Source organism: Aspergillus heteromorphus (genome assembly GCF_003184545.1).
Source record: "Aspergillus heteromorphus CBS 117.55 chromosome Unknown BO70scaffold_2, whole genome shotgun sequence".
NCBI classification, from domain to species: Eukaryota; Fungi; Ascomycota; class Eurotiomycetes; order Eurotiales; family Aspergillaceae; genus Aspergillus; species Aspergillus heteromorphus.
This window is the reverse complement of record NW_020290407.1, coordinates 174,681-200,165: the sequence shown is the minus strand read 5'-3', so window position 1 is coordinate 200,165 and position 25,485 is coordinate 174,681. Positions and strand designations below refer to the sequence as shown.

The 25,485-nt window shown below is 54.0% G+C and overlaps 8 protein-coding genes across 8 annotated transcripts; 3 read left to right on the top strand and 5 right to left on the bottom strand.

Annotated features, from left to right (window-relative positions):
* Positions 1-3,984: 3,984 nt before the first annotated feature.
* BO70DRAFT_410047 (uncharacterized protein) lies at positions 3,985-4,602 on the bottom strand (the record flags this gene model as incomplete). Its single annotated transcript, XM_025547244.1, has 3 exons — positions 3,985-4,085; positions 4,144-4,347; positions 4,405-4,602. 3 exons carry the CDS (start codon positions 4,600-4,602, stop codon positions 4,005-4,007), a joined length of 483 nt encoding a protein of 160 aa, XP_025403151.1. The 3' UTR covers positions 3,985-4,004.
* Positions 4,603-8,675: 4,073 nt separating this feature from the next.
* Positions 8,676-11,580, bottom strand: BO70DRAFT_358159 (putative C6 and C2H2 transcription factor RegA-like). Its single transcript, XM_025542227.1, has 7 exons — positions 11,545-11,580; positions 11,157-11,495; positions 10,913-11,107; positions 10,120-10,868; positions 9,942-10,076; positions 9,773-9,897; positions 8,676-9,729 (listed from the first exon to the last, which is right to left on the bottom strand). The coding sequence occupies exons 2-7, from the start codon at positions 11,383-11,385 to the stop codon at positions 8,721-8,723; spliced, it is 2,442 nt and encodes an 813-aa protein (XP_025403150.1). The 5' UTR covers positions 11,386-11,495; positions 11,545-11,580; the 3' UTR covers positions 8,676-8,720.
* Positions 11,581-12,113: 533 nt separating this feature from the next.
* On the top strand, positions 12,114-13,394 carry BO70DRAFT_76135 (DODA-type extradiol aromatic ring-opening family dioxygenase). Its single transcript, XM_025548696.1, has 3 exons — positions 12,114-12,160; positions 12,241-12,371; positions 12,456-13,394. The coding sequence occupies exons 1-3, from the start codon at positions 12,157-12,159 to the stop codon at positions 13,326-13,328; spliced, it is 1,008 nt and encodes a 335-aa protein (XP_025403149.1). The 5' UTR covers positions 12,114-12,156; the 3' UTR covers positions 13,329-13,394.
* A 155-nt stretch (positions 13,395-13,549) lies between these two features.
* BO70DRAFT_425661 (aldehyde dehydrogenase PutA) lies at positions 13,550-15,342 on the bottom strand (the record flags this gene model as incomplete). Its single annotated transcript, XM_025547708.1, has 5 exons — positions 13,550-13,884; positions 13,952-14,067; positions 14,147-14,239; positions 14,318-14,832; positions 14,941-15,342. 5 exons carry the CDS (start codon positions 15,340-15,342, stop codon positions 13,550-13,552), a joined length of 1,461 nt encoding a protein of 486 aa, XP_025403148.1.
* A 445-nt stretch (positions 15,343-15,787) lies between these two features.
* Positions 15,788-16,254, top strand: BO70DRAFT_306857 (uncharacterized protein). The gene is made up of 2 exons (XM_025540054.1): positions 15,788-16,065; positions 16,148-16,254. The coding sequence occupies exons 1-2, from the start codon at positions 15,799-15,801 to the stop codon at positions 16,226-16,228; spliced, it is 348 nt and encodes a 115-aa protein (XP_025403147.1). The 5' UTR covers positions 15,788-15,798; the 3' UTR covers positions 16,229-16,254.
* Positions 16,255-16,543: 289 nt separating this feature from the next.
* On the bottom strand, positions 16,544-16,863 carry BO70DRAFT_367957 (cupin domain-containing protein; the record flags this gene model as incomplete). The annotated part of the gene is made up of 2 exons (XM_025544597.1): positions 16,544-16,660; positions 16,726-16,863. The coding sequence occupies 2 exons, from the start codon at positions 16,861-16,863 to the stop codon at positions 16,544-16,546; spliced, it is 255 nt and encodes an 84-aa protein (XP_025403146.1).
* A 433-nt stretch (positions 16,864-17,296) lies between these two features.
* Positions 17,297-19,474, bottom strand: BO70DRAFT_328566 (CocE/NonD family hydrolase). The gene is made up of 3 exons (XM_025540743.1): positions 18,585-19,474; positions 17,647-18,539; positions 17,297-17,594 (listed from the first exon to the last, which is right to left on the bottom strand). Exons 1-3 carry the CDS (start codon positions 19,377-19,379, stop codon positions 17,477-17,479), a joined length of 1,806 nt encoding a protein of 601 aa, XP_025403145.1. The 5' UTR covers positions 19,380-19,474; the 3' UTR covers positions 17,297-17,476.
* A 228-nt stretch (positions 19,475-19,702) lies between these two features.
* BO70DRAFT_328563 (putative salicylate hydroxylase) lies at positions 19,703-22,322 on the top strand (the record flags this gene model as incomplete). The annotated part of the gene is made up of 5 exons (XM_025540742.1): positions 19,703-19,816; positions 19,872-19,997; positions 20,039-20,116; positions 20,163-20,997; positions 21,044-22,322. 5 exons carry the CDS (start codon positions 19,703-19,705, stop codon positions 21,976-21,978), a joined length of 2,088 nt encoding a protein of 695 aa, XP_025403144.1. The 3' UTR covers positions 21,979-22,322.
* Positions 22,323-25,485: the final 3,163 nt, after the last annotated feature.

Here is a 25,485-nt window from a genome sequence, read left to right as displayed (position 1 = left end):
TGAGTGATCGATGGTGTCTTTATCAAAATGGGTGTCTCTCAGTTTCCTTCAGTAGGGAAAATCGCCTAGAAAGTCTGGTGACCGTTGGAAAAGAAGAACGCTGTTCGCTGCGAACTCCCTGGTCGATAGTCGACTGTGAGGGCTTGAGCACTCATACCATTCTGGGATGATGAAAGAGTGTGATATCGTTATCTTGTATGTATAAGGCTAAAACCTTTCCTGTCGTGTCCGATACCATGGTCGGTCGGATTGCTAAAGCCGTATATCGATCGTTTCAGCAGATAGCCCCAGATAGGTCTGATTGAATACAGAATCAGATGTTGCATAAAAAGCTCGCCATTAAAATATTTGCAAGGATGCTAGCACTATGGCTGCTTCTCTGCAGGATGACACAAAGACTTGAGCGCGGACAAGAACTGTCGCATACTGCCGTGCACGGAACGCTTCATCATGGGCCATGGGCGGCATCTGCCGCCCAGAAGGCTGGCCAAGACAAGTGCGAACATTTTGTTGAGCACTCTTGCGTGCCAGAGTATATATTTGGTATTGTCGACGGATAGCCGGCAAACAAACATGCCATGGATCTCTACCTTGATGATCCGACATGTGAGATGCCGAAAGATGCCAAGATAGGGCGACTAAAGCCAGCCACCGGTCCAGCCGCAGATAGTATTGGCTATTCAGGAAGCGTAACCCGGAAATAATTGTCTTATACTGAGTTGACATAGTCCGACTGGGATGTCTCTCAGCGAATGCCCAATTCGCGCCTCAGTATATCGAGTATCCACTGTGTGATAGGACTCGTACACGGCGGAGGACAGACGAGCTTTGGATACTGCCTGGACATTAGTAAATCCAAAGCCAATATAGAGGACCTTGTTGGTTGCAGTCGTGCCAACAATATGCAGAAGTGGCATCTGATGGGTGATATGCATTGTCGATAACGAGCATCAGTCTGGGGAATCGAGGATGGGAATGCTGCCATATGGGCTCTTTGGATAAACTGCCCAGAGCGTGTTGCTTGAAGCAAAACCGGGCCTCCAAAAGGGGAGTTAGATGACATATGCCGAAAGGAAAAACCACCCGCTGGTTGCGGTTGATCGTATCTGTCAGTTCTTAATCGAACAATCGCTTTCCAGTGTTGTTGACAGTGAAGAAAAGCCATGCCATGACACTTTCTGTGGTCCGTGTGAAGATGCCCGTCGGATTTAACTCGGCGTAGATCGATATGGTGATGTGATTCTGCGATAAAACAGACAAGTAGAAGGAACTTAGTTCCTGATATCATACATGTCGCTAAGCAGGACAAGCCTTTCATATTCGAAACAATCCAATGTTTCCCATGGTGCAAAGGGACGAAGACGTCTCGAAGGCGGAGAGCAGATCAATCACCCGATCGAGACTAGCCAAGCAGGCATTGATCTCTCGGAGAAAGACGGCGTGTGGTTATTATTGCCTCGATGTTTGCAATTTTCATCGGCCGTATGGCTGGAATAGAGCAACCAATAATAAGCAGACTAGGATGCCAAGTTCAAAGATGTTATTCTCGTAGCGTCATGAAGCCAGAAACACCATGAAGATGATCATGGCCCTGCCGCATAGCTACAGACTCTGGATGTTTGTCCAGGGAGGGACGCCTTTCCAGATGGCGGCAAGAGTAAAAGTTTCTGGGTTGCCCCCGGCCGTTTCTTGGCTGTCTGAGTATGCGAATGACCAACCACCTCATATTTCGGAATAAATCATTCAACTTTCGAAGGTCAGGTGGCAGCAACCATGAAGAGATGGATCGATGCATCATCGCCTGGATGCAAGTCTGGAACGAACATAAAAAATGAATCCACGACCTGAAAAGTGGGAATCTGGCAGCGCGCAGACGGCATTGTTCCATTGACCATATCGCGTTCAACAGTAGAGACGTAGTCTCTGTGGCGAGATATGGAGGTTTCAATCGAAGAGGACATGTCAATTCGAATAGCAGGCACCATGCCAGTTCGTCTTTTCCTTATCCAAATGGTCTCCCAGGCTGCCGATTAGCCAACAGCCGCATCAACTCTATGGCATGGGCCAGAGAGAACAAGAACCCAGTAGAGAACAAGAACCAAGTATACCCCCCCGCTGACTCATCACGTTCATGGTGAACGCCTGTCTGTGCCAGCGAACGAACGGTAACAAGCACCCGCATGGATAGCGGAGCTTCACGTTGCTCGTGGAAAAGAACCCAATAAAACCCCCACTGACTCATCACGTTCATGGTGAACGCCTATCTGCGCCAGAGAACGACAACAAGCACCCGCATAGATAGCGGAGCTTCAGGTTTCTCGTGGAAAAGAATCCAATATACCGCCTCTCTGACTCATCGAGTTCATAGTGAACGCCTGTCTGTGCCAGCGAACGAACGACAACAAACACCCGCCTGGATAGCGGAGCTTCAGGTTTTCCATAAGAAGATTTCCCAATGACCAATCTGTCACGGCACAAGGTTTCTAGGCTTGTTTTTTATACCCGGGGTAGAGGTGAGAGAGTGAGGAATATCATTCGGACGATTTAGAACGGTACCTTGACATGGCAGTGTCGTATTGTAACTGTAGTACGCACTCCAGCATTGGTGAGAAATAGTTAGTTGTACCTCGATAATAATGTCTTCCGCGCAGTTTTGAGTATGAAGTGGTATCGTCGTTCTCGGAGTAGAGTGGAGTGGAGTGGAGTGGAGTGTCTTTACCACGCTCGTCTGCCCAGATGGTATGGGATCGATGGTACGTAGGAGAAGCGGCGTTGATATGTCCTCTCCATTTTGGTAACCTATTGAGTATCATAAGAGTCGATGATGCATGAGACAAGGTCCGACATGGTTTTCTTTATTGGAAACCTAGACCCAAGAAAACGCACGGAGACAGTGAGCATTTCGTCTTCCTCCCCTGTGTCTCGGCCTCTTTGCAGATGCAGATAATAATTGGATCCAATAGCACGGCCAATAGGCAGCGAGGCAATTGGCAGCTGCGATTGCAGCTCTGCTGTTAAGTATGTCAACGGTGGTGTTATTGACGGTGGTGGAGCCATTCCCCTGCCATTTTGAATATTGGCTTTTTAGCTGACTCGAGGCAGTTGCGTCTTCCGATCCGTTGTGATGAGATCTGATATGCAGCCAAGTCCGACGCAGATCATGTGAAGAAGCGCCAGCGGCGGGACCGAATGAATATGCTGTCCAAGACCATTTCGTTCCCTAAACGAAGTCGAGATAGACAGCGAAACAACGCCAAGTGGTAATATCTCCCACGCGCGCCGGGATCGGCCACGATTTCATCTCTGATAATACCTATGACCAGCGACTATCCTATATCGAAGATAGCGAGACATAATATACCCCGGGTTTGCATTATACCCATAGGTATAACACGATGAGTCCGTTGAAAGAATATTGGTTATCTTTTGTGGCACCCGCGATATAGCGTGGGTCGCAGTCAGAAAGAAAGATATTTCCTTCCACGCTGGCTCTCTCTGTAGTCACCGCTGCTCTGATCTCAAAAGACTGTGTTGTACGTGAATTCCCCTTTTTCCTTGATGGCATCCCATATTTATTGCCAGTCACTTCTGGCGCTCGAGTCGCTTCTCGACCGCGCACTTCGCCTCGAGGGATTTCTTGTCCTGTACACCCCACCAAACATATTGAATCATGTCGGATGTAAAAATGTTCGGGCTGCTGTTCGACCCAATCCAGTGACTTCCGACCATGGCCCATTTTGACGGGTAGTCAGGAAAAGTACCAGACTCTTCTTGAGCCTTTGCGACACTTCAGAATATTGCTGCGCTCGATACCTAAGCAGATTTAGGTTGCAGAGACATGTAGATTGTCCACAGACCACCATTGACAGCGGAGCGAGCACATACGTAGGCTCCATTGCGTTGTGCTGACGAGTTCACTTCAACGACACAATATACAGCTGTTCCGTTGCGGACGTTCATGTCCATTTCTTCCAGGCCGCGACGATAGACAGTCCAAAGAGGGACTAAAAACCAATAGAATGACCGAACAGGCCACTGGCCATATATCCGTGCACTTCGAAGGGCACGCCCAGGTGATGATTCGACTAGTGAAACACCAACGATTAGCTATCTGAACCAGCAATCCCGCTATACAAAACTTACACGAACGGCCTTGCGGGTGCCTTTCAATCCATGCTCACGGGCATGGGCAGATTCCGCACAATCGAATGCAATCGCGAGATCATGGGTCTCCTTGAGAATCGTGCGCTTAACGTCCCCGTTCCAGATATCGCTTTCAATAATGTCCTGCTGCCACTTCAGAATAGCGGCGAGATCGAAGGCGTTTCCAAGCATACCAGTACAGGCCTAGCCAGTGTTAACCTCCAAACTTCGTATATAGAAAAGGGAACGGGCGAAACCTACCGGAGTGCATGTCTTATTCTTGTCGGAACAAAGCCGACACAGCACAGAAGCGCGGGCGTCATGATAACAACCAATATCGAAGGCAACGCCTTCACCGGGGTCGAAATGGGTGTTCACCGTTCTAGGACAGTGCATACAAAACAGGCGGCTCGCCTTAGCGGGAGCAGCCCGCTGGATGCGAGTGCTCTGCGTAGGCATCGCGACGTTTTCGACTGGGAATCCCGCGAAAGATGAAAATGAGATGGATATCTAACTTAGGAGCCTATCCGTTGATGAGAAGTTGATGAAAAGATTTGAAAGAGCAACTACTGCATTTCCCGGGCAATGCTCGCAGGATCGTCGGCCCTCGAACAACAGATATTGGATTTCAGGCCTTTGTGGTTCTTGCACTCAGGACCAGCGGAAAGACCACGCGAAGCGTGCTTAGGGGGTGGTGCTAAAGACCCTGCAGGGACGGTTCATGAGACTGTCAACATAAACTGCTTGTGATGTTGCTCTCTTCGGGCCGTTGGTAACAGTCAAACCATGGAGTTATTTCACAGACAGCTCACCCGACCCGGTGGGGCAGACGGCAGACCAGGTTTTGGTATCTGTGAGAAAATCCAAGTACAGATGGTAGAAATCGTGGAAGATCGAAAGCCCGTCCACCAACGCAGACTACGATGGAAGCGGAACCAGCGGAGCGGAAATCAGTCGCTTTGCCGGTAGGGAGCTTCTTCTTATGGGCGTCGAAAGGTTAATAACAGCAAGAACGCTACCGATCGGACGTGTATGTGATGCAATTCATAACATGGAATTCCGGGCATAGTGTACCGCCAGAATTTGTCCTAGAACGGATGGGCTTTGGATATATGGCCGAAGTGCCTAAGATTGAGGGCGGAGTATATGATAATAGTCATATTCTGCACGCCAAGTGGGTATCTGTCATGGTGGCAGTGTCCAGAGACATGCAGCACAGAAGGTAAGGTACTTCCAGAGTGCTACCTCGAGAAGAGAGTACTCGTAATCGGGGTTGGACGGCAGTTCACTCGTCTGTTAGCTAGTGGCAATATGAGTATGCGACACATAGCGGCCATTTTCCCGGGAGATCTTCTCGGTGATGACCTTTCGACATGATGGACAGGCCTGTGCCATCGTGTGAACGACTGCATCAGGGTCAAGCTTTCCTTTGGCTTTGCTTGACTTCCAGTGGGCGAGTCTGCATACACAACCCTCATGCCTTTGGATTGAAGAAATTCGGTCGTTCTGTCCATTGCGCCTGCAACAAAGTGGGACGACATGCCAGAAACTGCACCACCGCATCGTCAACGATCAACCTTTGTGCAACCCAGGATAGGTGGACTGGAGCCAGAAGCAAACAGGAGTCTTAGGCCGCTCTGAGATTTTTTATCAAGCAGCGCCGCGTCCCATCCGGTGCGGGCATCGATGCAGAGCCTGATTCCATCAGCGATATCCAGGTCCGTCGCGGAAAGAATTCGGCCTGGTAATTTGAATGTCGCCTCATAAGCTTCGTTGCTTGTGTATCTGACAAATTCTCATGCTCAAACTTGTCTTGATCTCGTGCGCAGCCTGGCTGTGTCTTCGAATGAGACAATAGTGTTTTCAGCACGGTTGCCAGCTGAGCTGTCTCCTCATAAATAAAACCACGGATCAGTCAAGTCATCCAGTAAAGCAGCTTGAACTTCTGTCGAGGATGACGAAACGGTTTTCGGATCGTGCTTTCTGTCTCGCAAAGTGCATCCAGGACAGACACCATTTATCCAAAAATAATTATTAATACCCACACGTGATTCTTGCGCGAGCTGGTGTTTCATTTCCAGTCTACCCCCCATACGTACTTGCAAGCCAGAAATATCGCCAGTGGATAATGCTGGTCGACAAGTAAAGAAAAGTGGCATTGCCCGCAATGCGGGAGCTTGGCCGGTTTGGTGGTAGAATCGACTGGTAGTAAGAGTAAGAACCTCAGGCTGAGTCGCAATCGCAGATCAACCGTCTTGTCGGTGATCATCAACGAGCGGTATATACCGAAGTTGTACATTGCAACGTCCATGATTAGGTGTCGGCTTCGTCCACGTGCCATGTTGCCTTTCGCATGGAGAATAATGGCTCGAAAATATTTCGTTGAACGCTATACACCGAAGGAATAAATCGCCAACCATGCGGCTCGGAACATCTTCTCATCTCCACTCCCTGGTGTTTCTTTGGGAGAAGAACGACCGCTCAGAAACATATGGCTGTTCATCGGTAAACACATATACCGAAGCAATATATTGCCAGAAATGATGCAGTCCGCCATAAGTAGCGGAGCTGCGTGGAGCCCCAATTCCACGTTCCATTCTGCGTGGCAGACCACGGTTCAGAGAACAGAAAAGATAATAATGTCGAGCATCGGCAGACAGGCGGTATATAATCGGCCTTGCTAGCTATGACTAAAGCGGCTTAAATGACAATAGTTGAGTGTCTAGAACGCCGAATGAGGGCCGTCTAGGCGATGTTGGAGAGGTCTGGTAAACAACGCCGCAGAGAACCCAAAAATCTGCGAAATAGCGTGTTTAAAATGCTTCAAATCGTCGGAAGACTCATGATACTGTAAGCTCGTATATCGCTAGATATAATGAAACAACGAGCCTCCGGGCTTATGACCCATCGGCCTACCGAACACGAAGCAACGGAAAGAATGGGTTGATTCGTGGAGGAGGGGCCAGGTACCACGTTCTGTCGAACAGGCTGGTTGTGTGCTGTGGAGTGCAGGATAGCAGAGTGGAATCTGGAGTGTTGACTCGATGCAACAGCCCAGATATGTACTTCGTCGGTGGGTATTGCCATCCTCGTGTATGAGACAATCTACTTTTTGTGCAGGCATCCCCAATTTTTAAGAGACTAGATTGCACTTCTTGGTGTGATGGAACCGATGGGAAGTAAACCCACCGACCAATCCGTTGATTTTCGCGGAATCGGAATCGGAATCGGAATCGCCGAATCGGCTGTCCGTCGACCGGGGTATCGGGTCAGACATATTTATGCAGGACGGATGATATCTCGCAGTATGGTATCGTGGGCGTCGCGTAGAGACGTAATGCGACATGCTTTGGAGGTCCAGGTGTGAGCAGACACGGCCAGACTAGATCAGATTGGATCTTCGATCTAGTGTGCAGCGTGTAGATGCAGATGAAGATGCAGATACGCCGTTGTCTCTGTTGCTCAGCCGTAGTAGCTGATACCCTGTTGTCTATTATAGACCATATAAATAAGCATAGACTCCCAATCAGAGCCACCAAGGCATAACGCAGTCAACCCGTCGCTTGATGCAGCTGCCGCTTTGAAGTAGTCTCCCCGATATATCTTCTATCCCGACGACGGTCGGCGCCAGGCCCAATAATGAAAGCGAGGAGTCTGTATCCGACCAAGTTAGTATAGATGGCACGACGCGCGTAGAAAGGATATGGCATACCGGAATGGTCATCTGCCGGTCTCCTTGGGCTTGGGCCTGGGTAGGGATGGATGGATGGATGGATGACCATGACGAAGACGGACGGATATACTTGATGGATATGGGTGGGTATGTGGACGTGTATATACGTGTGTATACGTGTCCTCTCACCATCCCCATGTGAGAATTGCCACAAACAGGACAGGATGGAACAGAACTGAACAGTCCTGCAGTCCTGCCTCCGAGATCGGAAGCAATGAGGCAAAAGTATAGAATATAGACACCACAACCACAGCCAAAACCACAACCAACAAAGCTAAAGCTAAAGCCGGTGTGAGGCAGATGCGATCACCAAGAGGCAAGATATGAGATGTGAGACCCCCAGCCCAGCGTGTTACTGAGAGATGAGAGATGAGAGATGAGAGGGAGAAGAGAGATGCGAGAGGGAGAGAGAGAGAGAAGAGAAGAAGAACAAGAGGAAGAAGAGGGGGATTTATAAGCGCCGAAGGAACCATCCAGTGACGGGTTTACGGTTTACAGTGACGGGCTTGGCGTGACCACTACCGGGTTTTCAACAGTGACGGGCTCGCAGTGACAGCGTATTACGGGCTGGCGGGGGTGCGGCGGGGGGATGATTTGCTGGAAGTCGGCGCGGTGATCGATATTACTGCGTGACTGGGCGGTTTGTCTAGTGACGGCGTTTGGCAGTAAAGGGAATGCGATTGGCTTTGGGTGGAGGGATAGATGGATGAATGAATGGATGCCTTAGTTGTCAGGCGATTTTGCACTGTGCTCTGTAAGATATTGGAGAATAGTTCATGATGAGGTGTAGGATCTAATCTAGGAGCCATGTACAGTAGTATGTATTGTAGACACAAGCTTCTGCTCAATCAGACTTGGCTGCATTCCCGAGATCCCCCATCAGCTGGCACAATCCCTGAACCAGGGGAGGAAGAGCATCCTGGGAGGCGTCCGCCCGCAAAAGCCCCTTTGCGATATCCATTGTTTGGCCCGGGTCGGAGAGAAACGCCGGTTCTTGGGATCCCTGCAGTGCCGGGCGCCCGCATCCAAGACAGATGAATTTCTGCACGCTGATCGTCTCCTCGCCATCCAGGAGCACGGTCGGGCTGCTCTGCGGAGTCCGCCCGGAGGAACGGGGATTGCCGGATTTGGCATTCCTCGCTTTCAGCACCATGCTGTAGGACCAGAACACCAGGCTGGCGTAGTATACCCCCACAGCCAGGAAGCCGGTCAGTGAGCCGGCGGGCATGGCTTTGGCAGCCCGGATAACTTGTCCTGCGTGCCAGACTGCACGTCGGGAGTCGATGCTGTTGATCCACTCCAGGGCGCTGTGGTATACCCGGCGCGCTTCTCTTTTGTCCTCCTTCCCGGCGAATAGTTGGAGTTCCTCGAGCGACATGTGCAGTAACATCGAGATCATCTCGTATACCAGGAAGACTTCCGATCGGGGGGGTTCGGACCACTCGTAGCCGACCATGCGGAAGCGTTGCAGAGCTTGGGATAGCTCCTGGTGGCGGGAGTTGGTCACCAGAGCGTTCCAGTGCTTGGAGCTGCCCTTGGAGATGAAGTTGAAGCGATGGTACTCGCTCACCATTGCAGAGATGCCTTGCAGAAGAACGAACCCGGCCAGCTGCGTGTCAACGCCGCCCTGTAACCGGGACATATCGCGCATGCAATCGACTAATGACGGCTGTCGCTCGGTGCCAAGCAGCCCGAGGGTAATATATACATCTCGCCACGCTGCAGCGGACTTGGCGTCCCATAAAGCTCGAATGGATGGAAGCGGAAGCTCCAACTCGGCATAGGAGATGAGCGGGTTGACATTCAGCATCACCGCAGATTGGGCATCGTGTAAGAAAAGATGGTGGACGAGCCTGCACGCCTTAGCCACGTCGATGGACACCGGAAGTGACTTACCTCTTGAACGATTCCTGCTCCACCCAGGCACGCCACTTCTTCTCCAATGCCTCGTCGCTATCATCCAGGCTCGGGACTATGGTAGAGTAGATAGACCGGCGGAACCGGAGGGCGCGTCGCAGCATCTGCATCATCAGTACTAGTCTGTCGTGTCGGGAAGGAAACCCACAGTCACTAACGGCTGCTGGAAGCTTTCGGCAATCTCTGTCCTTCGACCGTCCCCGCTCCAGATGCCCATGTCTATGACCAAGGCAAACGTTTGGGAGGGCCGCAAATCCCGCGTGATGCGGTTATCGGACTCATACTACACGAATCAGCTTGGTTCCAGATACACCCAGTCAACATACCTGGACGGACATGTGCAAGCGTGCGACTTCCATCAGCGCGTACCCCAGCTTGCGTATCGTTGGAATGGCCGACCGGACCGCACCAGCGGCAGCCACCGCAGTCAGCATGTCCGCGCTCTGCTCATTCGGACGGAACGTTGGCCCGTGGATAAACGAGTCGAGTTGTCGGCTTTGCTGCGCGAAATAGTCCTGCATCAGACCGTCTATGAGATCGGTGCTCGGGAAAGATTTCATTATGCGAGGCAAGTTAGCCTTGTCGCTGGTCTGCAATACCATGCCAAAAATGAGATCCCGACTGCCTGAAGCCAGGCGCTCTGGCAGGATCTGACGATCGGATCTGGACGACCGGGGGCTGTCGATGGCCACCGGGACCGAAAGATCATCCTGGTCGGCAAAGGCGTGGTCCTCCCGGGCGGGCTTCCATGCGGACAGCGACGAGCGCTTGTACGCCTCTGCGCCGAGAGCAATGCCGCGGTCCACATCCGATTGTGCCTCGGGCTGGGGCGCAGGATGTGTAGTTCCTTGAGCGTTGAAGTAGTCGATGAGGCCAAAGTCGACTTCCGTGAGGTCGAAATCGAACTGCATGCTATGGTCGAATAGGTTGTGGAGGTAGTCCTGGGTGTGGTTTGACGGATCCAGCTCGTTGGGACGGGACAGTGATGGAATGAGCGCATCAGGGATGAACTCGGGGAAGAACGTGCCATCAACACTGAAGATGCCGCTCTCGTGGTCCAGCATTGGAGATATTGCTGAAGCTATCAGTAAACACCACGGCAGCGAGTAGAGGACCTACCATCATAGCTTGCTGACACAGGATCCTGCGCTGTTTGTGTTTCAGGCAGATAACCATTCATCTGAAAATCCGGAGTAGCAGACTGGGGAGGATTCTCAACCGAAGCTGGAAAGTTGCCTAGTGACGGTACCGGTGGCGAGAACACCCGTGCCTCGGGATCGGGATATTCGGGTTGACCATCAGGGTCATCGTAAGCTACATCTCTCAGTCTTCACACAGAACATGACAGTATCGGCATGCCCACATGAACCCTGGCCAGGCGATTCAGGCGTCATCTCATCCAGCCCTCCATGCCAATCGCAGACGAGCTTCTTATCCCGACAGCGTCGACACGGCTTCTCCTCGTCGCACTTCAGCTTGGACGTGGCACACGTCTTACAAGCCTGCGAGACCCGTCCGCTCTTCGCATACGACGGGGGACGTTTCCGCTTGCCATCGCGAGGGTGGGCATGACCCGCGGCATGCCGCTTCATCAGGTCCCTGATGGGATGCGGTTAGTATAGCACGAGACGCCGACGGGGAGCATACGGCCTGGCGAAGCCCTTGTTGCACACATGGCAGACGTATGGCCTTTCGCGGGTGTCTGCGCCGGTTAGCGGTCTGGTGGCGGTCTGCTATTGCGGGGTTCATACGCGATCGAACATGGCGGATCAGATGGTCTGCGCGGTTGTAGTGCTTCTTGCAGACGCCGCATTGGAAGTACCCGTCTCGCGTTTTGGCGAGGGATCGGGGTGGGGGGGATGGCTCGGGCAGGGGGGGAGAGGATTCATGCAGCATTGCAGTGATGAGACTGGGGCATGGAGGTGGAAGAAAGGGAGATGAGAAGGACGGGGGAGGAGATGTGGGGACGCGGGGAAACAGACTAACGATTCTACGAACTATAGTAACCCCCACTTGCTCGGATTCTAACAGACCAAACAGACCACTCGACTAAAAAGGTGTCCAGACACCTAAGTAGGCGTGATACTGAATGATACTGGGTTTTGACAGATTCGCAATCACCAATTAGCTGGCCAACCACTACACTGCGGGCAGGGCAGTTGAATCATCAACCCCAGAGATTCCCCGTCGACCCTCAAGACCGCTTATCAAGGCATGCCTCCGGCCCTTGCGTCCTCGGGATGTGGAGGACCAAAGCCGACGACCTCAAATCAACACTCCACCCACCCACGATCAGCCGAAATACCATCCACTCATTCAACCTCACCTCCACCAGATAGCCCACCCAAACCACCCCTCTCAAAATGGGTACGCTCACCCCAGACAAAGCTAACCCACCCAGTCCGCAGTCTACCAGACCCACTCACTCACACTCCCCTCATAACCAGGCCTCACGCCAGTCCACTTCTTCTCGCACGGCTCGCCGATGATGCTCTGCCAGACAACAGCATCTTCGGAATACTGGCGGAAATGCGGAGAAGAGGCACTAGCGCAGAAGGTGAAGGGGATAGTGATGATGGTGCGTACGAACCTACCCTAGCCCTCCCTTCCCCGGCACAATCAATCTCCTTCCTATGCTAACCACCACCCCCTTCCAAAAAAGAGCTCCCACTGGACAACCTCCACCCCCTCAATCCACATCTCCACCAACCCCTCCCCCAACCTCATCCCCATCCCCTTCCTCCCCCGCGACACCTACACCTCCCTCCCCTCCCAAATCCCCACCGACCTCCCAACCGCCCACCGCATCATCGCCCTCCTCTCCGCCGCCAACATCCCCACCACCCCCGACCCAACCTACAACTACCAGGTTGACGTCTACATCCCCCTACTGCACATGTTCCCAATCCCAACCACCATCCCCCCCGTCACCATCCTCTCCACCCCCATCACCCCCACCTCACCCCATTTCCACCTCCTCACCGGCCAAGCCCTCCGTCTCCTTCGCCAAGAGAACTACCTCCTCCTCAGCACCGGCGGCACCGTGCACAACCTCTACCGGAACCGCTGGATGTCGCTGCTGCGGTACCGCGACTCGTTGGCTCAGGAGACGCCGCCGGAAGGGTGGGCGTTGGAGTTTAGGGGGGCGGTGGAGGATGTTTTTACGAGGAATATCGATTTTACCGAGGTTTATGATTGTACCAACAAGAAGAATGATGATGATGATAATGCTGGCATGTGGAAGTCAGGGACGGGAAGAGGGAGAAGCGCAGGCTTAGCAGGAAGGGTGATGCGGTTGATGAAACACCCCCGGTTCAGGGAGGCGCATGCGACGGATGAGCATTTCTTGCCGGTGGTGTGGGGGGCGGGGGCTGTGGGGGGATTCTTTGGAGATGGAGATGGCATAGACGGGGAGGGAGATAGGAATCGCAAGGATACAGAAAAGAGAGAGAGAGAGAAGGCCGTGTTGGGCGCCGAGACGTGGGAGTTGGGTAATATGGCGAATTTGCAGTTTACGGTTGGGAGGTGGGGATGAATTTTATCTATCATCATCTATCTAAGTGTTTGTTTGGATATATTTACTTGAGTAATATGATGTGATGTGATGTGATGTGATTTCCTCCCACTCGCTTAAGTTTCTGGCCTTTCTAGCTAGTCCGTCTCGGTGCAGATGCACTGGTACTAAAATACTAACAACAACAAACCAATCCTGGATATATACGGGGTATACAAATATCCCACTCCCCTCAAAGCTTCCTACCCCAACCCCCTAACAACATTAATCCCATAACCCCCCACCACCACCACTGTCCCAACGACTGAGACCAACAAAACCACTCCCCCCGTGATCATCCCCTGCTCAAAGAACCCGATCGTCTTCCCACCCGGCCGCCCGATCGCCGGCAGCGGCGTCAATGCCTCTTCCCACGCCTTCTCATTCCCACCACTCCCCCCTGCAGTATCAAGCACCCCCCTCACAAAACCCGCATTCTCACTCTCCGACACAAACTGCGGACGGGGGACCTGAAGCCAGGAGGTGGAGTAGCGTGTCTTGCCCGGGGGTGGGTGGGACGGTGGGTAGGTGGGGCCGACTATTTGCATTAATATATTTGTTTTCCGGGGGGGGGGATGGGGAGGGGAGGAGGGGGGAGGGTTTACTTAGGATGTCGGTAGGAAAGTGGTTCACCCACGAGATATGCGCGTCGATGAACTGCGTCAGGTATTTGGCTGATGAGGGGGCGGCGAAGGCGTATGTTGCTGCGAAGGGGGCCATTCTGGATTCGATGAATTTGTTAGATTAGACTTTATGTAGATGGATGCATGGATGTGCATGGATGTGGTGGATACACTCACGAGTTACTAAAATCAATAGCATCGTCCAGACTACTGACGGGGTGGATGATGAGGACTTTCTCGGATATCTTCCTGCGCAGCAGGGGGGATTTGCTGTTTCTGTTAGTCTGTCTGCATCTATACCCGGATCTGCTTGCATCTGGATTGCTCATATGGAAAGGAAGAACCCACCGACCAAGCACCTCAACCACACCCCATTCCGACCCCGAGACAACAACCCGTGCACTTGCATCCTTGTACGCCGCGTCCAGCAACGAGGCCCCCGGACTGGCTCGTCGGGGGTTGACTGTCGTCTGCCGGGCCTCCCCGTTCTGGCCGCCCAGATACCTCGATGATCGTTGGATGACCGCCTCGGTGAACTCCTTCATGATAAATTCCTGCACCAGCACCAGGTCAGGGGAGTAGGTGGCTCGACCCGCGAAGGCGAAGCGCGCAGATACCAGCGCCTCAGCGGCGGCGGGGATATCGGCCGTGCGGTCGACGACAGCTACTGTTCTTGCGGTGGTCGAGGAGAGCAGACCGCGGTCGGATATCGGGGCGGAATGACCCTGGAGGATGACGAGCGTGTTGTTGCTCAGGAACCCCGCGTCGGGTCTCTCCTCGCTGATCGCGAATGTATCTGCGTCTAAGGCCGGGGGGAGAATCTTCCTCAGTATTCCCGGCAACGACATGGTATTCTTGGGCAACTGCACACATCACGATGATCAGCTGAACTCTCACAACCAAAATTCCGCAATCAAAAAAAAAAAAAAAAAAGAAAAAAAAAAAAAGAAAAGGAAAAAAAGAAAACCCACCTCAAAAACAACACAATTCCCCCCCGCAACAGCCGCAGCCCACGCAGCCACCAGATCAAAAAACAGCGTATGCGACCCAGGCACCACATACACAATGCCCACGCCCTTTCTCCCCGTCGGATTATTCTTCCCGTTCGCGACGCGATACTCCTCCTGCAGATCCGTCTCCAGGTCCAGCGAGGCATAATGCGTGCGGATCTCCTTCATGGCGAGGCAGATCTCCGCACGCACTTCCTCGGCGGAGTGTTCCGAGTCCGTGGCGATGGCATCTTTGATCGCTGCGATGTTTTGCAGCACGGCGGTTTGGAATTGGTGGAATTGGAGCTGGCGGTAGCGGATGCTTTGGCAGCGGCCGTCGATGTCGGCGGCGAGGAGGCGGGGGAAGAGGGGTGGGGTGGGCATTTTGGGCTGATTGTTTCCGCGGTGGGCAGTAGCCTGGAGGGCAGTAGGGTGGGAAATGGGGATGTAGAGTGGGTGGTGGTGATGGTGATGGATATAGCAGGGTGGGTTGTATGATGTATCAGCTCATGGAGTCATAGAGAGTATAATGTGGACGTGGACATCATCCAGGAATGCTCGGGTTCTGGGCCGGTCTGGCTTCCGATGGAGTCTCCGGGGTAGATTGAAGGATGCGGGGGAGGAATGGATGATGGATGATGAATGGTAGACGGTAGATGGTGGTGGGATGGTGGTGGTCGGGATGTGGGGGAGCAAGGGATGCCCTCATTCATCCCTGTATGCACCGGGTTATCAGCCTGCCACTGGAGTCCGGATCTCTGGCTGATACGCTTAGATGCTCGCCCACCAGTCTTGAGCAATTTATTCCTCTCATCCACTTACCCTAAACCATCAATCACCATGTCAACCACAACAACCACCCTCTCCATCCTCTCCGACTACGAAGTCCACCACACTGGAGCAGATAGTCAGCCCCAATTCCAAACTCAACTGCCAGTTCCCGCTCCGTCCCCACCCCAACCAGCCAACTGGCCAACAAACCACCGACGCATCCCTGCCTACCGGCCTGTCAACCGACACCTGGACTACAACGAGCGAGCGGCGGGGGGCAGTCTGGGCGAGTATGTGTTTATTCAGACGATGCTGCATGGGGTGTGGTTGAATGCGGTGAGTTCTACTTTCTAGGACTTTTTTGAAAAAAAAAAAAAAGAAAAAAGAAAACAGCCGGACTGATAATCAACAAAAATAGACGGTTGCCCGCCTCTGGCGCTTCACGGGAGGGCGGATCAACGACAGGATATTCCAGTATAAGATTGGGGGGGAGTGGTGACTTCGCCTTTTTCAACATTTGTCTTGGTTCGGTAGTATATACTATAGTATCAACGGAATGTCATACCTGACATACTAATCCCATCGACTCGGAGTCTCCAAAGCAGAGTGAACATATATACTAAATCAGAAACCAACTTCAATTCCCCTCCATGATCTTGTAACCCTACATACAATCAACAATAGATCCTATCCCTCTCAGCCCAGCATATCCCAACAGCCCGGACTGCGATATATATCAAGTGGTAGAGAGAGTATCAGAAATCAGAAACAGCCCTATCTTCAGAAAGAAAGAAAGAAAGAAAGAAAGAAACAGTCAAGTACTCCCCCTAACCCCAATCCCCCCCAACTCTTCCTCGACCCCCTCCCCCAACCCCACCGCCGGCAGAAGCACATACAACATCCTCGCCCAGCCGTGTCCCTCCCCTTCCCCCTCCCCACCCACACCCACATCATCCCCCCATCCCTCTCATCCTCATCAGAACGCATCCCCGTAACATTCCGCCAAGCATGCATCGTCCCCCTCTGCACGACCACATCCCCCCTGCCCAACCGCCTCCTCTCCCCCGAATCCAGCAGCAACTCGACCTCCCCCTCGATCACGACGCCATAGTCCAGCGAGAGGGTGCGGTGCATGGGACTCGTCGCGCCGGGGGGGATGTCCACGATGCGGCAGACGGAGCCGCCCCGGATGGTGATCCCGGGCGGGTGCGCCAGGTAGTGCGCGTAGGACTGGATGTCGGCGTCGTCGGCCAGGTTGGCGGGGAGGCTGTCGGTTGTGTAGGCTAGGGAGAAGATGGCGGAGGCGGTGTCGGAGATGCGGGTGCTGGGGAGGGGGGGGGAGGTGGGGGGATATGGTTGAGGTTGATGTTGAGGTTGATGTTGATGTGGTGGAAGTTGAGAGGGGGGAGTGGGTGGTTATGTAGCGGGTTAGGGGGCGGAGGGGGATTTGGTGGTTGAGGGGGTGGATTGGAGGGTGGGACTGAATTGGGTCATTGTTGGTGGTGGTGGTGGTGGTGGTGGTGGTGGTGGTTTTTTTGCTTTGGGTTTGATTGATTGATGTGAAAGTGAGATTACTAGAAGAGGTACTGGCTGGTATATATCTATCTACCAGGAACTATCGATTCTTTGTTCCCGTGTTGTACGGATGTAGGTAGTATATAGATCTCATCGGCCCTCGGGACCACATCGGGAGTGCACCCGGGTATCACATTTCAAACATTGATTGCTAATCCACCAAACTTCATCACTACCGACCCATCCGAAGCTCCTCCAGCCATCCCCGGGGCGGAATAATAGGCAGCGTGACATAATTGTCCCCATGGCCGAAGTTGATGTGGTTCAGGCCGTGGAATTTCTCTTCCGATCTGTCGCATGTTAGCGTGCCACAATCAATGTAGCGTGTCAAAGTGAACATACCGATCCTCAGGCGCATTATGCTGGAAAATACCACAGCCCTGCGTGTCTCCCGACGACACCTCGAAGATAATCTTCCCCCCCTTCTCGACCACCACGTTCGTCGGCCACACCTCCACATCAACCGGGTACACCTCGCCCGGGACCACCGGGAGGGCATCCGTGGAGTAGTAGTCCCGGTGGGGCAGCCACGGTCTGTTCCGGGGGTGCTCAGCATTGACCTTCCGCAGACTGACGCGCTGCCAGCCCTTGCACAGCGGGACCGGATCGCCAGCCGTGCCGGTGTAGAACACCTCCTTGCCCTCGGGTGAGATGTACCGCAGGGTAAGAAACAAATCAATATCCCGGGGCGCGGGCGAGTCGGGCTGCGGGCTCATCGACACATTGAGATGCGCGACAATGTGGCCCGTGATCTCCGTTTCCTGCTCGAACGGCGCGGTCGTGAACTGCACCAGCTGGGGGTCCTGGATGTTGCCCAGCGCACGATACGTGAGCTTGGAGGGCGTTTCTTGCGGAGCGCTGGTAAGGAGCTCCGCTTTCGAGCTCAGGTAATACCGCGTGTACTGTGTCCGCGCGATCGGCCATTCGGTCTCGGTGCGTCGGGCATACTGCTTCTCTGCTTCGGCGTTGTTGAATCCGACATCCCCCTTGCGCAGCACCAGGTCCACCTTCGGCGCGGTGCCCGTCGACCAGCCCGCCCGGTCTTCGCCCTTGAGGAACGCGTCGAGGAAGCCGCGCTGGATCTCAACCTCTTCCTGGTAGTAGAATGGCAGATCGTGTCGACCGGTGATGAAACGGAGATATTTCAACTCGCTGCCTGCTTGGGTGAAGCCTTCCACGTTGCCACGGAGGTGCAGCAAGATTCCGCCCCAGTTCGCCACGGAGAGCAGGGGAACCTGATCGTGTCAGTTGATTGCACACGATTTGACTTGCTCACATACCTGGATGTCAGTCATGGTGTATTCCTTGCTGGCGTAGTAGAGATCATCACAGAACCGGTTGTTCACATTATCCACCGTCTGGTCCTGACGATTGGCCTCCAACTCTTCTTCCGGCAGCTCGCCTTCGATGGTATCCGGCCCCCAGTTTCGGGCAGCCCGGCCGGGTCGTCCGTATTGATTCGTGATTACCTGGCGGTCCCACCAGAACTTGATAAACGCGTTCGACAAGATGCCTCCGTGGCGACAGCGGTCGCGATAATAGTCCGACATGCCCTCCCAGGGGATGATACACGACAGTCCCTTGGGCTGTCGCGCGCTGACTCTCCACTGGCTTCCGGCATAGTAACTGATTCCCAACAAGCCGACCTTCCCGGTGGACCATGGCTGCTCGGCCGCCCATTCGACCACGTCGAAGAAAGCCTCGCTCGTTTCGCGGGACATGGTGTCTAACTTCCCGCGAGATTGGCCGGTTCCTCGCTCATCCGCCCGGACAACGGCGTACCCGTGCTTGGTCCAGAAGCCAGGGTCGGGTGTTTCCCAGGCCGAATGAGCGGAGTGATGCTCCGGATTGACCTCGCTGAAAGACTGGGGATGGAAATCCGCGTACGGGATGTCCTTTCCGTATGGACCGTATGTGACTAGCACGGGAGCTTTTTCAAGCTCCTTGGGCCGGTACACATTGCATCGGACGAGACCGGACTCGTCCTTCAGAGCGATGGTGACGTTCTGCTCGAAAACGTAGGGGAAGGATGTATCATCCCGCGTGGTGATATCTTCGCGGATGGGATTCGGCATGATGGCTCACTCAACCCACTAGATTCGATGCTTGTCACTTGGAGAATAATCGATGAGCCATCCCAATTACGTGTGGTGTGCTAAATAGTCAGCTTCCCCTCACGTAGTCATTTGTTCCCTTGCATCGCCCGACGTGGAGCCGAAACGGTTGAACCGACGGCGATCGACGAACCACCGGCTGGTGGCCTGACTCATACCCATGTCGACGGCTGTCATTTGTTCAGTAAAACTGTAGGATTTCAGGGGTTTATGTCTAGATATAGCTGGAAGATCGTCCAGTCCATCGGAGTCAATCTTTCTACCCACCAACATTCACCTGCATTATGGGGAGCAGTTACCCAAACACAGCCCAAGGGCTTCACATCCTGATCGCCGGTGCCGGCATAGGAGGCTTGGCCGCAGCTACTGCTCTTCGCCAGCAAGGCCATCGAGTAGAGGTGAGTCACAATGATCCGATTTCCAGTCTGGAGTACCAGGTCTGACCCTATCCAGCTGTTCGAGCGCTCCCGACTTGCAAATGAAATCGGGGCAGCCATTCATCTCACCCCAAACGCCAACGCAGCGTTGCTCAGACTAGGCATCGACGGTGCCAAATTTGGAGCCGTAGAAGCAGAACGGGTATGCGTGCCTAGGTTCGAACAGCTCGGATCTAACCTGAGCAGCTACGGATCTACACACCTAGCGGCGAGCCTCTGGCGGTTATCGACAGCAAAGAAGATGCGGCAAAGTGGAGACACGTATGCCTCTTTCCTCTGCACCTAGTTCCGACTGACAGCCCGGCAGAAATGGTCTCTTGTACACCGAGCCCACCTTCACGAGGGCTTGAAAGTTGCCGCGGAGGCACCTGGGCCTGGTACTCCAGCGCAGTTGCACACCTCGAGCAAGATCGTGGACATCGATCCGGAGAATGCAACCCTCACCCTTGAGTCGGGTGAAACCTTCAAGGGCGATGTCATCATCGGAGCAGATGGCGTCCACTCGCTCGCCAGATCGAGGCTGTCTGGTGGCAGTGGTGTTAAGCCATTTAGCTCAGGCAGAAACGCATTCCGCTTCCTCTTGAAGCGGAAAAACGCGGAGGAAGACCCTGAGACGCGTTCTATCGTCATCGACAAGAGTTCCGTGGACATGTGGGATTCTGAAGAAAAGCGCGTGGTCATCTACCCATGCTCCAACAACGAGCTGCTCAACTTTGTCTGTATTCATTCGGACACATTGAGTACAATTAACACTTCTTCGGACTGGAACCAGGAGGCCAGCAAAGAGGAGCTACTTGAGACGTTCAAGGAATTCAACCCCCAGGTCCTGAAGATCCTGGCCAAAGCTGATCCCCAGACCTTAAAGGTGTGGCCGTTGCTGGATATGGAAACACTGCCGACCTGGGTCAACGGCCGGTTGGCTATCTTGGGCGATGCGGCCCATCCATTCCTGCCATATCGCGCCTCGGGAGGTGCAATGGCCATCGAGGACGGCATCTCGCTGGCCGTCATGCTGTCTCGGAATATCACTCCACAGGAGGTGCCTGAAAGGCTGAAGCTGTACGAGAAAGCCCGCCACACGCGAGCCACCACCATCCAGCAGATGACACGAGAGTCTGCGCAGCCGCAACCACATGGTGAAGGTCAGTCCGCCTCCATTTCCCAATACACACCACTGAGACGTTGCAGCGGAAAGGATGATGAACTACATATACGGCCATGACGAGTTCGACCACTCGACCCAAGTCCTGCGCAAGCATCTCTGGGGCCAGGCTCCAGCCAAATACTGGCGCCAACCCATTGTCTTCGGGCCCATGCCGGGCCCCAGACAAGACTGGTGGGGGCGCAGTCGCGCGCAGAAATCACTCAAGTCGACATTCCAGACGGCATCCATCCGGTTCAAAACCAGTCGCACGCTTCTCCAAAACCTGCTGCCCAATGAGCGCTATTCTTTCACAGACCCCAGCACGGTAGCCTATGCCAGTTTCTCGCAAACCAAGCTCCATGGAATGGACTGGCTTGGCGGCGGCGGATACCGCCATCTGGGACTCTACATCGAAGGCGTGCAGTATAAGAAGTCTGACGGCGAGATAGTCAAGGGGATCTACCTGCCCGTCCTCTTCGAGAATCTGACCGACCCCATCGTGAGCGGTCGTGAAGAGCTCGGAATGCCGAAGCTGTATACGGCGATTGAGGCGCACGAGCGTTCCAATTCGTATCATCTCATGACCAGCTGGCAAGGCGCTGTATGGGGCCATTTCCATCTCGAGGACCTAGAGGATCAGGACCCTAGCTCGACTCCCCCGCCGAATGTCGGCAAGGGCGACTTGGTCTATCGCTACATGCCGCAGGTCGGACGTACGTACAAAGGACAGCCCGAGGCGGAGTACGCGGTGCTGGTGCCCCAGGAGGAGGAGGCGAAGAATGTGCCGTCCACGATCAAGCGAGTCCGGACGACCAAGAACGCCCGCTTCGAGATCGATGCTCTCGGCTGGGAGTCGCTGCCGACGCTTCATCACGTCATCTCGCGGCTGGCGGAGATCCCTGTCGATGAGATCCTCTCGGCCAAGGTTGTCGACGGGGAGGGGGTAGCGGATGTGTCGTGTGCCAGACGCATCGAGTAGCACAGCAACAGCTTCAGTGTACAGCTAGCATATCCTGCGTCCAGCTTGATTCAAGTTAGTTCTGCTAGGACGGCCGGGATGTTTCGTCATAATATAGTTTCTGACGTCGCCCATCTCCTGAAGTAAACTCCATTGGCGGTTGCACCTTCGACCACCTCCCTCCGGCGAGCACAGCAGCAAGGTGTAAATCGGTGTAGGTTGGTGTCACTGGAAGGCGAAGTCGCGACGCGTTGGCGATGCGGTCACGTGACCCGCCCTCGTCCATCCAGACTAGTCCGCTTTTGGAACTCTCCACCGGCATCCAACAGAAGACTACGAGTTAGTAGTTGGACTTCCTCGCATCGCACAGTACTTTCTTTGCAGCTGAACTCAAATCATCTGGATATGACTCGACCAACTACCAGCCACCCACATGCTATCATCCAAATGTGTTTCGAAGAAGTGTGAATTCGAATTATATATTTTTGTTTTCCCGGGGACCTAACCCCCGATGATGACCCTGCAACGTCACCGAATGCTCAATCTTGAACCATACGGAAACCGAAGATAATTCCATCGTGTGACTATACGGGAGAGGAGTCGGCCATACACATCTGAGGAGCTCAGAGCTCAAGCAAATGTACGAAAGCTTAACATGAGTCCATTATCACGATGTCGATGGCATATCGACTACGTGAAGGGGGGGAAGGACACTACTGAGTAGATGACACATTGAATGCCCCTAGCCGCTGCGTAGTGATAATGTATTTCTTCTTGGATAAGGACCACCTTACAACTGGGAGAGGGGGTGATCTGGAGGGATAGCACCGGCTTCACATGCTGAACCTACCTAAGCAACCCGTTTCGGCACCCCGGTCAACACTCGACGTCCAGGATCTCTTCCACTCTGTTCGGTCGGTCGTGGATGGCAATGCCCATATGGCACGATTAGAAACGATTGGGAAATAGCGTCCCAACACGGGTTAAAGATTGAGAATGGGATACTCCGTATGAAGGTCCCCTTCGCACGCTGGCCATCGCAACGATTAATGCCTCGGGCTTCCGGGGGATCTCGGAGGCATAGATAGACGAGCGGGATGCGGACATAGTAGATGAGCTTCTCTAGGCCTCAACGTATTGTTTTCATGTGCCGATCTTTGCCGTGCCTCGTACTAGATATACTAGTTATTCGGTCAACATCGTTTAAGGAGATACCTGCAGGGCAGGGGGCATGATCCCAGCATGATCGGCAAAAGAGCCAACCATACGTTGCTTGGCAGATACCCGAGTTAGGTACCTACGTAGGTCCAGGGTGATTCGGACCAATGCCCGCCTTGAAGCGCACACGAGCACTGATATCCAATAAGCTTATAATCACTCCCGCGCACGACATGCCAGTGCCAGTACAGTGCAATTCGCCACCCGCACGGCCGACAGAGCTCCAGATAGATACGCAGGCATGGCATGGCATGATCCGCTGCGGCGTAGCACATACTAAGCACTAGACCGCACAAACCGTATATCCCGTAGGTAGCTCGACGGTCCGGCCGTCTCACTAGCAAGGGCGTAGTGGGCCACCAAGCCTATTGGATCCTCCGGACCGAGTCGTTTAATCCGTACCAAGCACACACCTCACTGTGCAAGCCCAGCGTACTTTACCTACAGGTGAGCGATGCAGACGCCCGGGCCTGGATGCGTTAGCAAAAAACATGATTCTTGGGGGGACGGTTCGATTGCAGACTCATGCAATGTATGACAGAATGGAGCAAGTTGGCATATGCTCTGTGCGCCGTACATACAGCAGCTATGCATGCATGTAGGTCTATGCCCGGCATTACTACCCCAGAGTGCCGGTTATGTCTGCCTGACTGACGGACAGACGGAGGAATGAACGGGTGGGTGCCCGCCACCCCCTCCCCCTCATGGATGCAGCACAGTACTTTGGTTAGTTCGTCGCCGGGATCCTCTGGCGACTACGGAGCAGTTGCCTCGTATTAACAGTGCCGAGAACCGACCAACGAACGCACCGTGGCGATAGTAGGTAGGGGTTGTGTTGAGCTAAATGGATGCCAGCAGGCGCGGACGTTCATGTGACTTGCGCTAGCTAGCGAGGTAGCTAGCATCGTGGGGGCAGGATTATCGAAGGACCAATGTTCAGTACGCAGTAGCAGCGCGAGCACTGAGCAGTTGATACGAGAGAAGAGGTGTTCGGGGATGGCATCATCGCCGGTGCCTCGCGGGATGCGCCTCGTGGCATCGGGCCGCAATAGAAACCGGGTATAGCATCGGGGGTGGCAAAGTGGGTATTTGCGCATGGATGAGAAGGAAGAACTGGTGGGAGTCACTGGAGGTCAGCCAGCTATCGGGTAACATGTAGGGGCTTGGGGACATTGTACTCATCACATCCATTCGGGATTTGACTGTGCCGCCTGAGGCAGGCAGGCAGGAGACATAAGCGGCGGTCCGTTCCAGAAAGGCCTAGAACGCGACCGCAGTAGTGGACAGTAGTAGCGGCGGGAATCGAGAATTTCCTGCATTCCTGCGAGTGGTGGTATAGGTCAAATGGATGAATCTGGCAGAGGTATTATCGGGTTGATTGAGGGCCTTCGATGAGTGGTGGGAGAGAGAGAGAGAGAGAAAGAGAGAGAGTCAGAAGCGGGCGAGAAGTTGTACGGGGGGTTGTTGTTGTATACGCACTCGCGGGATGACGCATGACTGGCTGCCGACCGACTACTAATCAGGCGGCCCGCGGTGAGAGGAGAGCCTTGAGAGGTGCTCCGCCCGCAGCTGCTGCACTTCACCAGGAACCGTAACCTCAACCTCTCCCGCCTCTGTGTCTCCCTCTCATCCTCCATTCGTCTTCCATCTACCATCCCGCCTCTTCTCTTACCCCCCCCCAGGATACCCTGTCTTTCCTTCGACCACATCCCGGCCTTGTCCAGCCTTGACTCTCGACCCCCTTCCTGCCCTTCCGAACGCCACTACCACTCCCCCTCCTCCCTCCACGGCTCGTGACGATCGCCCGCCAGTCCCACTGTACTTATAAATCCCTCGTTCGACTGCCTGGGCCGCTGCCACCCCTGATCTACCAGTCGCCGATAGAGTCCTACAAAGCCTCATCCAGAGTGGCCCTTCCGTGCATCCTGGTTTCTCCGAAGCTATCTGACCCCTCCGAGCCTGGGAGAGCTTCCCCGCACCCGAGCTGCACAGCATCATGTACGTTGCGGAGAAACCCACCATCGGGGAAATCAAAGACCAAAAGAAATAGGTGGCTAACCAGATCCTCTGACGATCCCCAGGCGGATTACGGTGAGCGTGATTCGCCCGGACCAGCCCGATGCCGACATCTTCTCCCTGGAGGTCGGCGGCGACATGAGCGTAGAGCTTCTCAAGGCCATCGTCGAAAGCGAAACGAACATCCCCCCTCCCTCCCAACGCATCGTCTACAACAACCAGCTCCTTGGCGACGACTCCCGCACCCTCGAACAAGTCGGCATCGGTGAAGGCGACATGCTAGGTGTTCATGTT